The sequence below is a fragment of the Lipotes vexillifer genome, unplaced genomic scaffold (assembly GCF_000442215.2).
Source record: "Lipotes vexillifer unplaced genomic scaffold, Lipotes_vexillifer_v1.1 scaffold73, whole genome shotgun sequence".
NCBI lineage: Eukaryota > Metazoa > Chordata > Mammalia > Artiodactyla > Lipotidae > Lipotes > Lipotes vexillifer.
Genome location: NW_006772656.1, coordinates 541,117 through 554,869, shown reverse-complemented (window position 1 = coordinate 554,869; position 13,753 = coordinate 541,117). Strand labels below are relative to the sequence as shown.

Here is a 13,753-nt window from a genome sequence, read left to right as displayed (position 1 = left end):
TTTTCTATAGCACTTCAGTAATACATATAACAGTAAATATCAGTGTGAAAGGGAAAAGGGCATGCCAGTTACCTGATCGCTCACAAGAATGTGAATACCGGTGGGACCCTGTCTGTAAACCTGGTTAATTTGGTGGAAAGGAATATTAAACACCAACGCGAGTTTTCGAGCAACTTCTGAAGCAACCATTTCTTCTAAGTAGATTGCATGATAAACTGAAATAAAAAATAGGAACAGCATTTTAGCAGTAATCTTTGATCTATTTTCCACCTGATCTATTGGAAGATCACTCCTGTCAAAGTACTAAAGAAATATAAAAATTATAAAGATAAGAATACTTCTCCCCTTACTACCCATGTGAATATAATAATACATTATCTATGCTCACACATAATTTAATTAACATTAACCTCTGTACAAAAGTATCTGAGGTTTTATCTTAAAAGCAAGCAGGAAGTGACTGCAGATGGGCACAGATGATCATTCTGGAGTAATGGGACTAAAACTGGATTGTGGCGATGGCTGCAAAACTGTAAACTGATTAAGGTATCGCTGAATTGTGTGCTTGCAGTGGGAGGACTTTGTGGTATGTAAGTTACACCGAAAGAAAGCCATTTTCAAAAATGCTATGTATTTCTAGCCATATATAAAAAGAACTCTAGAAAGGTCTTAGTTTTTGATTCAGTAAACCTACTACTGGGAATTTATCCTAAAGAATAAAAGCTACCTCTCCCCTCTTCCTTTCCCCTAAAGAATTAAAAACAGTGTAGAAGACGGCACACGAGAAGCTAAGGATGTGGACCACGAGGCCTCCTGCTTCTCCACAGAAAGCCCAGCTGTTTTTGGAACACGTGACGATGCAGCAGCCCTTGTCTGCAAAGCGTCAGGCACATCTGCAGTGAGCCTGAGTCTCGCAGGTCCTGCTCTACTACTGACTCAAGCCAAACACGGATCAGGAATATCAGTGCTTTTACTTTGCTTCCCCAAACAAGGGTTTTTTCATGTGTGTGAGTACAGAAACCTTTGCTTAGAATTTGGAACTACAATTAAGGTAAGACTACAGAGAGGCTCTAAAGCAGAGGTGCCATACTCTGCCCTACACTTGTTCTTTTAAAATTAAATTTTATCATAACAACAGCCAAGAAGGGCCACTGCCTCTCACCGCTGCCAGGACAACCCAGTGGTCCCTACCAACTCAGAAGGGCAGTGGCAGGAAGCCGAGTGTCCTGGCCCCCCCCACCCCTGCCCGCCCATACCCACCGTAGGGCGTGGCAGCGCTGCCGTCGCCCCCGCCACCCGCTGCCTGCTGCTGCCCCTGCGGCGCCGGCTGCTCGCGGCAGACGTAGAGGGTCAGGCGGGGCCGCACCGACCTGCAACCAGAAGACGGCGCTTGTGAGCCGGCAGGAAGGCCGCACGCGCAAGCGACAGCTACAAGAATCTAGGGTCTATTTCCTTAGGAGAACTTTACAACGTTACTTCATTATACGAAATAATTTACTAGGAAGAATATAAAAACACACACCTCACACCAACTATCACAGGTTATCACAGGTGGTCTAATCTGATGATCCAGACTCTAAACCATTGAGATGGTCGGTCAGATGCTGGTAAATTTAAGTTTCAAGATTATGTCAGCAATGTAACATCAGTAAAATTCAGTTTAATGGAATTCTCACACCACAAGTCTAGAAATACCAACGATAGTAAATGGATCTTAAAAGCTAGCACAGTTTACAGTTCTATCATTTTAATTCACAATTAGAAGTTTACATTTTTAATAACTGTTTAGTAGTGTCACATGACCTTGAAAACCATAGATTCTGTATAGCTCACCTAAATGAGAAGTTTGTTTTCTTGGCAACAAACCCAGTCGTCTTCCAGACCACAGTCCTGCCCATGTGCATTTCTAGTCTTACAGTCTACCTCTGCCCTCAGTGCCTGCATCATATCTGGGCCTGCCTGAAGGTGTACACAAAACAGTCTCCTCGTGAGCACGGCGGGCCAGTGGCCACAGCGCAAGGGCACACGCCGACGTGGCGTGGACACATCCTGCCCGCAGTCCCCACGCGAACAAGGGCACATTCTTATTTCAAGCAGAAGAGTTCCTTTTAAACACGGTATTTTACCTTGACTTCAGTGAATTATAGAGCCGAATTCCATCGGCTGCACCACAAATTTGTACTAGATCCTCCTTTGTCAGTTTTAACAAGTCGGCACCTAGAGAAGAGCAAAAAGAATCTTCTCAAGGAAGTGGGAGAAGAACCAGCAGTACAGTACAGTTTAACGTCCTTCGAAGCCATCGCCAGGTCTCCTGTGTATACACATACACATGAACAACACACACACACACACCTGTCCCTCCCAGCCAGAGAGAATGCTGGCTCTCCAATGTTCTCTATCAAGAAGGAACTCAGAAGCCCAGAGGCTGGAAAATCAGAGCAATGAGCCGACACCAAAGGGCCAACAGGAGTGTCTCTTCCCAATACAGGATTTCAGTGCCTGCCTTATTCTGGCTGGGTGGAGCTCGTGAAGATAAGCATGATTCTGACCCCAGACAGTTCACCTTGAGATGACCCAGACCAATCTTTAATTTACAAAAGGAAGAAATGGAAGTCAGAGTTTGGGGGACCAGCCCAAAGGCACACAAGTTGGCAGCAGAGCTAGGACTAGGTCTGTTTTTTATTTATTTATTTTGCGATACACGGGCCTCTCACTGTCGTGGCCTCTCCCGTTGCGGAGCACAGGCTCCGGACACGCAGGCTCAGCGGCCATGGCTCGCGGGCCCAGCCGCTCCGCGGCATGTGGGAATCTTCCTGGACCGGGGCACGAACCCGTGTCCCCTGCATCGGCAGGCAGACTCTCAACCACTGCGCCACCAGGGAAGTCCCAGGACTAGGTCTCTTTATACTGTAACATGCTACATACAGTGCAACATTCTATAACAAACAACTCCATCACAGCAGCCAGTTTTAATACAAAAGCTTGACAGAGAATTGCATATTATACTTAAGGTTTCCCCCATAAGTATTTGGTGTGTAAGTGACATGGTATCTAGCATTTGCTTTAAAGTAGGACAGAAAGGGAAGGTGGGGGGAGTGGGAGAGAACGACACTGGCCTAGGCTGGTCATCTCTGGAGCTGGGTGTGGTGACCCAGGAGCTCATTAGACTCTTTCTTCTATGTTTTACGTTTCACTGTGTCTACAATCTTTTGTTTTACCTTTTATTGATGCTCAAGATGTAGTTTATTGGGAGAATTAAGATGCCCTCTGGGATTAAAGCATGACCTCCATATGATAAATATCCACTTACATATGTAACGAGATTAATGGAGTTATCTACTTTTGAGGGCTTGAATGTTAAGAGCCTAATCATTTTCTAGTTTGTAAAAGAACAAAGACCAGAGAAGCACATCTCCCATGAGGCACGAACACTGTTGGAGCTGTTTATGGAGTCAGGTAAGCAGAGACAGACGCTGTCATCTCTACCAGGGGGCCTTCCATACACACCTCTGCCAACAGGGCTCCCAGGAGCGACCAGAGACGTGTGTGCCCATCCTTCACCCACACACAGAGCTGGACAGACACTGCACAGCCCTCTCCAAAACATGACTGCCTAACAGGCTCAGAGAAAGAAGCCTCCCTCTCCTCGCCTTTCTACTGTTGGGAAGCTCACAGGGGAAAGAAAAGGCAGGAGGCCAAGCCACCGTGATCACCACTCAGAACTATAACGCGCATCGTCTGACAGAACAGGAACCTGGGCCCTCGTGGCAGAGCCTTCTGACTGTGCGGTGCTCTCCCTGTCTCACCTGTGAGCATCCAAGACGCGCCCCACACCCCCCAACACGCTGAAATTTTTAAATTAGTTTTTCACAGATAAAAGGCTTACTTAATCATAAAAATGTGCGTCCCTGCTAGCCAACGACTTTCACCTAGCACTTTAATTTTAAAGAGACAAAGCGCTACCTGGGGAATGACTAACCATGACACAAGCACAGCAATAAAGGGCTGATGTAATAGGAAACCACGTTCTTTGTGAAACCAGGCTTTCCTCTAGGCCAGCTGTGTGCACACATGTTCTCTCCTCTTAAAAGGCTCGAGCTGCATTTGGATGGTCCCCCAACACCATGGGCTAAGGAGAGCCAGCTGCCACTTCACCGTGGCCCAGGAGGAGTTTGGCCAGGACATGTTACTAAGTGTTCTGTCGGGAAAGGGTCCCAGGGCCAAATATGTTTAGGAAATGCTGCCCCTGCCCCAGCTGGCGTTATCTATTACTGTCCCTCCAAACAGGCTTCCTATAGCACCACCTGAAGCAGCACTGCCCGGTCCTTTCTGAAATTACATCTAAATACTCCCTTAGCTTACTAGGCAAGAAAAAAACTTAAGTCTATAAAAACCATATATGAGTACATTCATACTCTCTAATGCTACATAGCAATAAAGAGGAACAAACTATTGATACAACATCTTAGATGGAAGTAAGGGCCTTATGCTGAGAGAAAAAAAGGTAACATACTGTATGATTCCATTTATGTAACATTTTCGAAATGACAAAATCATGGAGACAGAAAATACATTAATGGTTGCTAGGTATTAGGGATCGTGGGGGAGGGGTAATTAGGGAGATCCCTGTGGTGATGGCAAGATTCTGCATCCTAACTTCGGTGGTGGTGGGCATACAATCTAGACATGTGATAAAATGACACAGAACTATATACACACATAGCACCAATGTCAATTTCCTGGTTTTGATACTGTACTATAAGTATGAGAAACTGAGTGAAGGGTGTTATTTTTGCAACTTACTGCAAAGCAAAAATTATTTCAAATAAAAAGTTAATAAAATCAAAAAATTGCATGTAACTATATACATGTATACAAAAATGAGGGCATGTAAACCTGGTGAAACAGCATCGAGTTCCTGTTCTGATACTGCACCATAGGTCTGCAAGACACTACCACTGGGGACACTGGGCAGCTCCCTGTACAGGTTTGGGCAACTTCTTACGAATCTATACACAGTTACTTCCCCAAAATTTAATTACAGCTAATAAAAGTACAAAAACAAACAACGTGTGCATGTGCACACACAAACACAAACATACCTAAAAAACTGGAGAACAGTCTTGTGTAGGAAGAGAATCTGTTTTTGAGCAGCCATTGTTGTGTTTCCTGGATCGTGGCTGAAGGCTGAAGTTGCTATTAACAAAGAAAATGAACACAAACAGAAGAAACTATTAAGGCTTACAAAAAATAATCCAAGTCACTGGCATGTTATAAAGAACATTTAAACAAAACACAGAAATCCTCCAGGTTTAAAGTTTAAAACACCCACGAAGAGCACAGGTGTGATTATTCAGTGACCCAAACAATGACTCAAACCCCTGTCAGAGGCTTCAAAATGCAGGACCCTGAAAGCATGATAGTTTAGGGTAAAGATACTTACTTCACTAGAAGCCTGTGAAACTCCATCTCCTTGATGATTTGGGGAAGAAGAATTGCTGGGGAGAAGGAAGGGGGGAAGGAAGAAAAGAATGATTATTATGATATATATATTTTAAGACGTTAAAGGCTATTAAACTAGGTGAATTTAAAATAATACTGTGGGACAGAGCAATGTAACTATGCAAAAAGAGTGCACAATTGGTCAAGGAGTCAATATGTTGATAAGATTAAGACACAGAAGGGAATTCCCTGGCGTTCCAGTGGTTAGGACTTGGCGCTTTCATTGACATGGCCCAGGTTCAACCCCTGGTTGTGGAACTGAGATCCCTCACAAGCTGCGCAGTGTGACCAAAAAAAAAAAAAAAAAAGTTAATACACTGAGGACGGTTTAATTTGTGCCTTCTCCTCCTACATCTGTTCTAGTAAAAAAGTCAGGTTTCATGAAACAAAAGGGCTCCAATGATTTCCAGGGGTGCCAGGAAAATGACAGTTACTCATTCATTTTAGTTAGGAAAAAAGTATGAGAATCAAATGGTTGAAAATAACTGCAAAAAAATCTACTTTAATTATGAGCTACAAGAAATGATATAATAATCCTAAGCCAAAATAAAAATAATATCCCTTTAATGAATATATTTATCCATGATTAAACAGGGTGAAATTCAAGAGAACAAAAGAAACAAACTTGTGCCACTAACCCTGTGTTTCCAGGGGAAAATGAGAACAGCTGCTCAGGGAGTGCATCCACCTTTCTGGTCCCTTCTTAGCACCTGTACCCCAGTTACTTAGGTTTACCATGTTGATTGTTTACTGTCCTTCTCTGCCCACTAGAACTTGAGCTCTTTCAGACAGGGCTTTCTCTCACATCACAGTACCCGGAACAGTGCTGGGCACCGTGGGCTCTCGGGAAATATCTGGTGAGCCAGTGTGTACACGAATTCACAGCTCCTCTCTGAAACTGTTGTCATTTTCTAGGATTATTCAGTCCCCTGCATGGTAACATGCTGGTCCCAGAGTCCAGGAGTGTCCCCCTACCCTGAAGCACAATAACCTACATGGAAACAAGCTGCCTCTTGGTCTATCCATCGCCTCAGGGAAAAGGCATGTTCTTCTTTGTTTTCTCACCAGACCCTGCTACAGACAGAATGTTTGTGTCCCCTCAAAAACCACAGGTGGAAACCTTACCCGCAGCGTGCTGGACAGTATTAGGAGGTGGAGCCTTTGGGAAGTAATGAGCATTAGAAGAAGCTGTGAGGACGGAGCCCCAGGAATGGGATCAGTGACTTCGTTAAGAGTCGTAAGAAGAGTCTGCCTCCTCCCCTCTGCTCTCCGCTGGGTGAGCACACAGGCCGGTAGCCTGCACCTGGAGAGAGTCCTCACCAGAACCCGTTCCGGCCAGCATCCAGCCCCTGGACACCCAGCCCCCAGGCTGCGAGAAATGAATTTCTATTGTTTATAAGCCACTCAATCCCTGGTGTTTGTTATAGCAGCCCGAGCTGGTGTGACCAGAGTATAAAAATGAGAACCCTTTCCTTTTTTTTTCTTTCTTTTCCCCGCACCCCGTGGCTTGCGGGATCTTAGTTCCCCGACCAGGGACTGAACTGGGCCACGGCAGTGAAAGCGCTGAGTCCTAACCACTGGACCACCAGGGAATTCCCTCCTTTATGGTCTTAACTTTCATAATTTTACTTCCCAGCAAGAAATGTCATAACAGCGGGGACCTTCTGATCTGACTACTCAGCAGGAGATCCTGAGCAAAGCCCCAGGAAGGACAATCTCCTCGGGGCACTGCTGACCAGCAGCTAACAGTCAAGGCCAGAAAATAGGATGAACAGAGCCCACCATTCCCATTTCTAAAACCAGAGCAAGTCTTTAAAATGGAAAGTCCTTCCTTTAAGTTTTAAAGACTTAATTAAAAAAAAAAAAATTAGTGTCTTTGGGAGGGAGAAGAAATAGGGTAGAAAATAATCTTTGTTCGATATGGTGAGCATTGAAGTGTACTTTATCATAAACTCAATTGTAACATATTCAAGTCACAGTTTCACCTTAATAACTCACTGTCCTTTTCTCTATCCATGAAGCCCATTAATGCTGATTTTATCTCACAAAGAATATATCTTGAAAATGCACCTTTTCTATAATTTCCACAGTTGTGAGTCTGTGAGGCACAAGGGGGCTAGGAGCAAAAAGGCGGGAAGGTGAAGAAAAGACAGTTTTGCCCTGCAGCAGGCTATTTCTAATTACCACATACCCCAGATACACACACAAAGAGGCTGCGTAACTTGACAGGAAGGGACATAAAGGAGCGCGGGCACTCGTCACGCACACCGGCTACCTGTCCGGGACGCTGCAAGCGCTCTGCTGCGGGGCCGTGAAGGTGGGCGCCGTGGAAGGGCTGCTATTCACATAGGCGGTGGGGGTGTCGGGCCACGGAGAGCACTGCGGACAGAAACAGAAATAAATTAACAGTTCGCTTCTAAAGTACATGGGAGAAATAGCCTTGTAATTCACTCTCTAGTCTGGCCAAATGCAAGATCGTGAAACACAAGACACCTAACATTCATCAAGCAACCTCACAGAAACGCATCAAACTGACTGGTGTGTGGCAGGGAAAATGTTACCTGCTGTGCATGTCTAGACACTGATTACTCTCAGAGAGGACCTGAGGTGACGACAGCAGCAAACATTTCTAAAGGTGTTTTAAATGTGTGCTTAAGTACAATGTGCTTTCAAGAACTTTCACCTCCCTCTTCATCCATTCCCCAGTAGGTACCTATCGAGGTTTAAAGAACAGCAGAGGCAAGAAAGGATTCAGAAGCAACATCTGACATCGCGTGGTGACAAGGACAGTGGATCTGTCCCACCTAGTGCTCTTTTCGCCCTCTTCCCCAAGGAGCAGCCTCACCGGTACCCATGTACTTCCCCGATCTCTCTAAGGTTCATGATCATCCCCAAGTAAGATGAGACAGGCCCAACATCAAAATACATCAACTGCGGATGGTACTGCCTGTAGCCATCTACCTACCTACCTACGTTTATTGTTTGTACTTTCTAGAAGGAGCAGGGTGGACTTAAATATTTTTCAGCCCTTGGCACAATTCTGACCAAAAATAGAGCCAAGATACAAAGACACATTAACTATTCCAATTAGGAATACTGAAAAAGCTGAAGTCAAAACATGCTGCATAGGCCAGGGTGGCCTCAAGTGCTGAGGATGGAGGGAACTCATCTCACTCCATGGTATTCTTTCTAAGACTGAGAACGCCCTGGGTTTCAAAGGTCCCCTTTCATAAGCACACTCCTCCCATTTCACACACAGACGGCATCCTGTCTCACCATGGCTGTGGGGTGTAAGGCTCTGCCAAAAACCAAGTTAAGGACCATTCAAAGCAATCAGGGTAGACACTAAGAAAGTCCACGACTCTAAAATTCTTCTCTACGTCAGGGGGTTTTCAATTCTTTGCTTTCAGAATAATTCAGGAGGACATCTTGTCAGCTGACAGACACTGAAATAATTTATTAGATCATACAAAGAGAGATCATTGGAATTTCTGGCAGGTATCTCAGGAGGAGTTCCAAGACCTGAATGACACTGCGGAAAGAAAAATAAATTTATCTAAACAAAGTTTCTCTTACCTATAAAAAATCTAGAATTTAAATATGTTCTACCCTGTCTCATCATTCAAAATGCATTTCCAATAACATTTCTATTTTTATAGTTAAAAATTATTCATCAAAATTTGTATGATTTGTTGTTTTGATAAACTGGTACAAATAATATGTTTTAAATTCCTCAACTGACTTAAGCCTTACATGGTCACAGGAAATTTTAAAAATTAAATTTCAAGTCATATTGTTTGTTGTAAAAAAGTAATTAAGGTGACCATTAAAGGACTTCCAGGCATGAAAGTATGTCCTATTTGGACAATATTATTTAAGGGGAGTGAAGGAGAAAACATGAGATGAAGAAGGAAGAGCAGAGTAAAATTTCAGACTTAACTAAAGTGATGGCTTCACCTTAAGTTGTAAATACAGATATTCAAGTATGTCAGAAAATTGTTTCCTTTGCAGCTATTTAAAAAAAAAAATTATTGCAGTACAGTTGCTTTACAATGTTGTGTTAGTTTCTACTGTACAGCAAAGTGAATCAGCTATATGTATACATATATTCCCCCCCCCCTTTTAAAATCCTTTGGAACTATTTAAATTTATGATGAAAACTTTCAGATGTCAACCTAAAAATGTGCAAGGGAGTATACTCTTTTTCAAAATTCTTTTGAGTGAAGTCAAGACCACTAGTGTGAAGGACTCTGAGCTCAGAAACCAAGTCTCCCCAATGGTTACAGGAGCTTCAAACAGCGTGTCTGACACCATCAAAAGCATGGGTACAGGGCTTCCCTGGTGGCGCAGTGGTTGAGAGTCCGCCTGCCGATGCAGGGGACAAGGGTTCGTGCCCCGATCCGGGAAGATCCCACATGCCGCGGAGCGGGTGGGAGGGTGAGCCATGGCCGCTGAGCCTGCGCGTCCAGAGCCTGTGTTCCGCAACAGGAGAGGCCACAACAGTGAGAGGCCTGCATACCGGGGGGAAAAAATAAAATAAAAAAATAAATGGAGAGATATACCATTATCTTGGATTGGAATGTGACGGGTGTCACATCAGCATGCATTTAAAAAAAGACTTATGGGGCTCCCCTGGTGGCGCAGTGGTTAACCCCCCGCCTGCCAATGCAGGGGACATGGGTTCGAGCCCTGGCCCGGGAAGATGCCACGGAGCAACTAAGCCCGTGTGCCACAACTACTGAGCCTGCGCTCTACAGCCCACAAGCCACGGCTGCTGAGCCCACGAGCCACAACTACTGAGGCCCGCGCACCACAACAAGAGAAGCCACCGCAATGATAAGCCCACACCGCAACGAAGAGTAGCCCCCACTCGCTGCAACCAGAGAAAGCACATGCGCAGCAACAAAGACCTGATGCGACCAAAAATAAATAATAATAAAAAAAGCATGGGTACAAAGAAAACAGAAATCCCATAATCTCAACATTCTTTACAACTACCCATTAGGTATCCCCTCAGAAATGGGGAAAATGACTGCAGACTTAATGTTTCAACTATTATCAACTTTCAAAAAAGAAATCTAATTTGGCTGGAATGCATTGCTAAACCCTCTCTGCATGTTGTACCAATTTCACTATAAATGACTTTTTACACAATGCCCATTCTTTTTAAACTAGGGTCTTTTGTTTTTCTTTCCAGTTTACAAAGTAGTACCTCCCCAGCTTATACAGTTTGAGGAACCCAAGACGCTGTGGGCCACCTGGCAGGTCTCCTAACTTGCGGGTGTCACATGCTCATGGTCACCTCTACTACTTGGAAGATCTTCCCGCTACACCATTCTCCCCAGATACAAAATATTACAACACGGCATAACACGCACATCAAAACCGTATAGACCTTTCAATATCATCAAGTCTCCCCAGATCTGCTTTGGTAATTATTGCCAACTGTTTGAGGAAATAAAGCCATCAAAAGCTCCAAGTGAGCATGGCAGGTGATACAGCAAAGACACCAAATTCACTGAAACTCCATAAACATACCTATTTCACTTTTACACACCTAGATTCTTCTAGCAGTAGAAAAGCAGGGCTGTTTGACATCTAAAACTTGCCCAATAAATAGGAGACTCAATTCACAGAACACAGGAAAACTAGCATTCAATGAAAACTGGTCCTGTTAGGAGGCCTCTACTTTTAGAAATGATGGATTCCAAGTTCTTCAATGGCCAGGCTGGATGAAACACCAAGACTCTCCCACCTGCTTTTTTTGTAAGTTTCTCTTACAGTCTTGACCCAGGAGAGTACAGGCATACCAAGGAATATTTTCAGTGTTTCTTCTACCTTGTCATTCTTCCCTGTCTTTAAAAGTAAGCAATGGTACTGATTCATCAAGGCTCCAGCGATGTCTGGCCTGGACTTGTAGAGTCGCAGCTTTGGTGCACTATGAACAAAGTCCCTCCCCAGGCAGATTAGAAAACGAGGACTCACTGCAGACTGTAGACACTGGCAACCCAGATTTGAGCCAATGAAATACAGCTCAGATGCAAAGACCAACAGAGACACTAAGGGTTTGGTTGTGCTGTGGCTCTTGGGAACCTACAGTGCTGCCGCTATTCAGTGCAGGACCATCTCACACAGCGCCATGTAGCTCTGACAGGTAAGTCTGGATACCCTTTCAATTGAAAGCCAATTGTAACTATCAGAGAACTGTAAGAAATGCTGGCCTTCTTTTGTAGGTGCTTGAAGAAATATATAAAATGCTACGGATTTTCTTTTTTAAGGGATTCATCTGTACCTTGCTTTTAATGAACAGGTTTCCAAGAAGACCTCTAACCACCCCTAGAAGTATCTTAACCAAACCAAATGCAGCCCTGGGGAAGCAAGCAATGCACACTTGGAAGATGTGAAATCCCAGGCCAGTGAACTGCTGACGTTTTGCATGCTTTAGACTTGCATCTTCGGATGAGCTCTAGGCTATAACAGATTTCTTTAATTTACAAATTATCAGAACCATTCCTTTTAATTAGTTTATAACAAAAGGGGAAAAGTGATTTGAATTACCAGTGTCTCCCCAAAAAAGTTTACTAAGAACCATTTGTGTCTTCAGCTGGGAAATTAGGAGAATAAAAACATAAAACTGGAGGGGCGGGCTTTTTGGGGAAGGAGTATACAGTTGTTCCATACAACTTTTGATTTGAATCAAAAAAGCCCACTTAAAGAAAATGCAACATGGTGTGCTCCCCTGCCCCTCAGAGAGGACATTTTCAGTTTTCTTGCATATATTATTTAAATGCATATAGAAGTATTTAAAATATTTTCACTCAATGCTTTAATTTGGAAATAATGTTCCTGTGATAATGCCTGTGGCTTTCATAGTCTACAGATAATTACAGATACATGTGTAAGAGTGAAAACTCCATTTCTGGCACCTTGATAGTACAAACACTGCAATGATGAAACAGTAACTATTAATATGTATGATAAGTTATTTTAAAAAATTATTTAATGTTCTCTGTTTACATTTACTGCCGGTATATAGCTGATCTAAGTTTATATAACAAGATAACCCTTTGTCAACTGTTTGATGAAGAACTGTGTTATAAAATAAAGATCTGCTCTACTTAATAAGCTGGCAAAGTTCATATTCAACCAAAACCCCCCTGGACTACAGTGGGGAACCAGGGCTGAGTGTAGCAAGGTGTCCTATGCTGGCCTGAAGCATAAGGTCACAATGCAGGTGCCAAGAGGAAACACTAGTGCAGTCAAGGATTGTTTTTCTACCAGTGCTGCCAATCAGGCTTTTAAAAGCAGACACATTCTTACGCTACATGCAGGGAAATGGGACACAAAGTACTGCGTATGTTAACGTCAAGCTTGCTGCCATCATTTCTCCAAATATCTGTGACACTTTCTTATCAGTTACACACACGAGAAAGCAAAAACCTTTTTTAATTACACAAAAATAACTATTTTACTAAAAGTATTTTCAATTAATTTCAGTGCTCGTAAAGGAAGTGTATGTGCAAAGGAGAGAGAGGGAGGGAGGAAAGGAAGGAGACAGGGAGGGAACACATTTTTGAGTGTCATTTGTTTTCCCTCCAAAACCACCCAATATGGTCAACTTTGTTTGAAAGTGTTAGATTTAGGAAATTTTCCTCAGTGAGGAACAAACGGAAAGCAGGAAGTCTAAACAAAAGCAAATTAAATCAAGACAAGGACATCAAAAACAAATTTGGCTTTACTTTTCAGTGGAAGTTGGTCCTATATCTAACACTGCACAAGGTTTCTTGCACAATGAAAAGAGAAGCAGAAGCCCTTACACTGCCTCGCTTTGCCAGAGAATCACCGTAGTCTGCTGGCAAAGTCCGCTTGCTGGACTTTTTCTGCTCATGTTCAACTGCATCTTCAATTATAGGCTCAAGCCTCATCTGGACAAACACCAAAGATTGGGATCAATGTCTTTTCATTATACAAAGAAAGATCTAATACCCTGTTTATGCCTCTGCCGTCCAATTAAACAAACGTATGACTAGCAGGATTCAAAGGTAAGGAAGATGCAAAACCCCAGCAGTGACAAACATCGGACATTCTGGGCCCCAACATAATTTCTATCAACTCCAAGGATTTTAAGGTCTGTTTCTGAGACCTGATTGGGATTTCAGCATCTTCGTCCATGATCCCACCCAGGAAACGAATCTATTAAAATCCCCAAATTTAAAGAGAATATTTTCCCCACAAATTTCACCAAGAACAT

General features: G+C 43.4%; 1 protein-coding gene across 2 annotated transcripts in view; it reads right to left on the bottom strand.

Annotated features, from left to right (window-relative positions):
* The window catches only part of UBP1 (upstream binding protein 1), a 67,579-nt gene that overhangs the window by 2,717 nt on the left and 51,109 nt on the right, over nt 1-13,753 (bottom strand). Inside the window, exons 8-14 of one of the 2 annotated variants that reach the window (XM_007447691.1) lie at nt 13,320-13,427; nt 7,778-7,881; nt 5,444-5,498; nt 5,103-5,196; nt 2,127-2,217; nt 1,261-1,370; nt 73-215 (exon numbers count right to left, since the gene is read on the bottom strand). In XM_007447691.1, coding sequence (XP_007447753.1) covers nt 73-215; nt 1,261-1,370; nt 2,127-2,217; nt 5,103-5,196; nt 5,444-5,498; nt 7,778-7,881; nt 13,320-13,427 — 705 coding nt within the window. The remainder of the gene's footprint in view (nt 1-72; nt 216-1,260; nt 1,371-2,126; nt 2,218-5,102; nt 5,197-5,443; nt 5,499-7,777; nt 7,882-13,319; nt 13,428-13,753) is intronic. The other variant, XM_007447692.1, reaches the window with a different exon arrangement.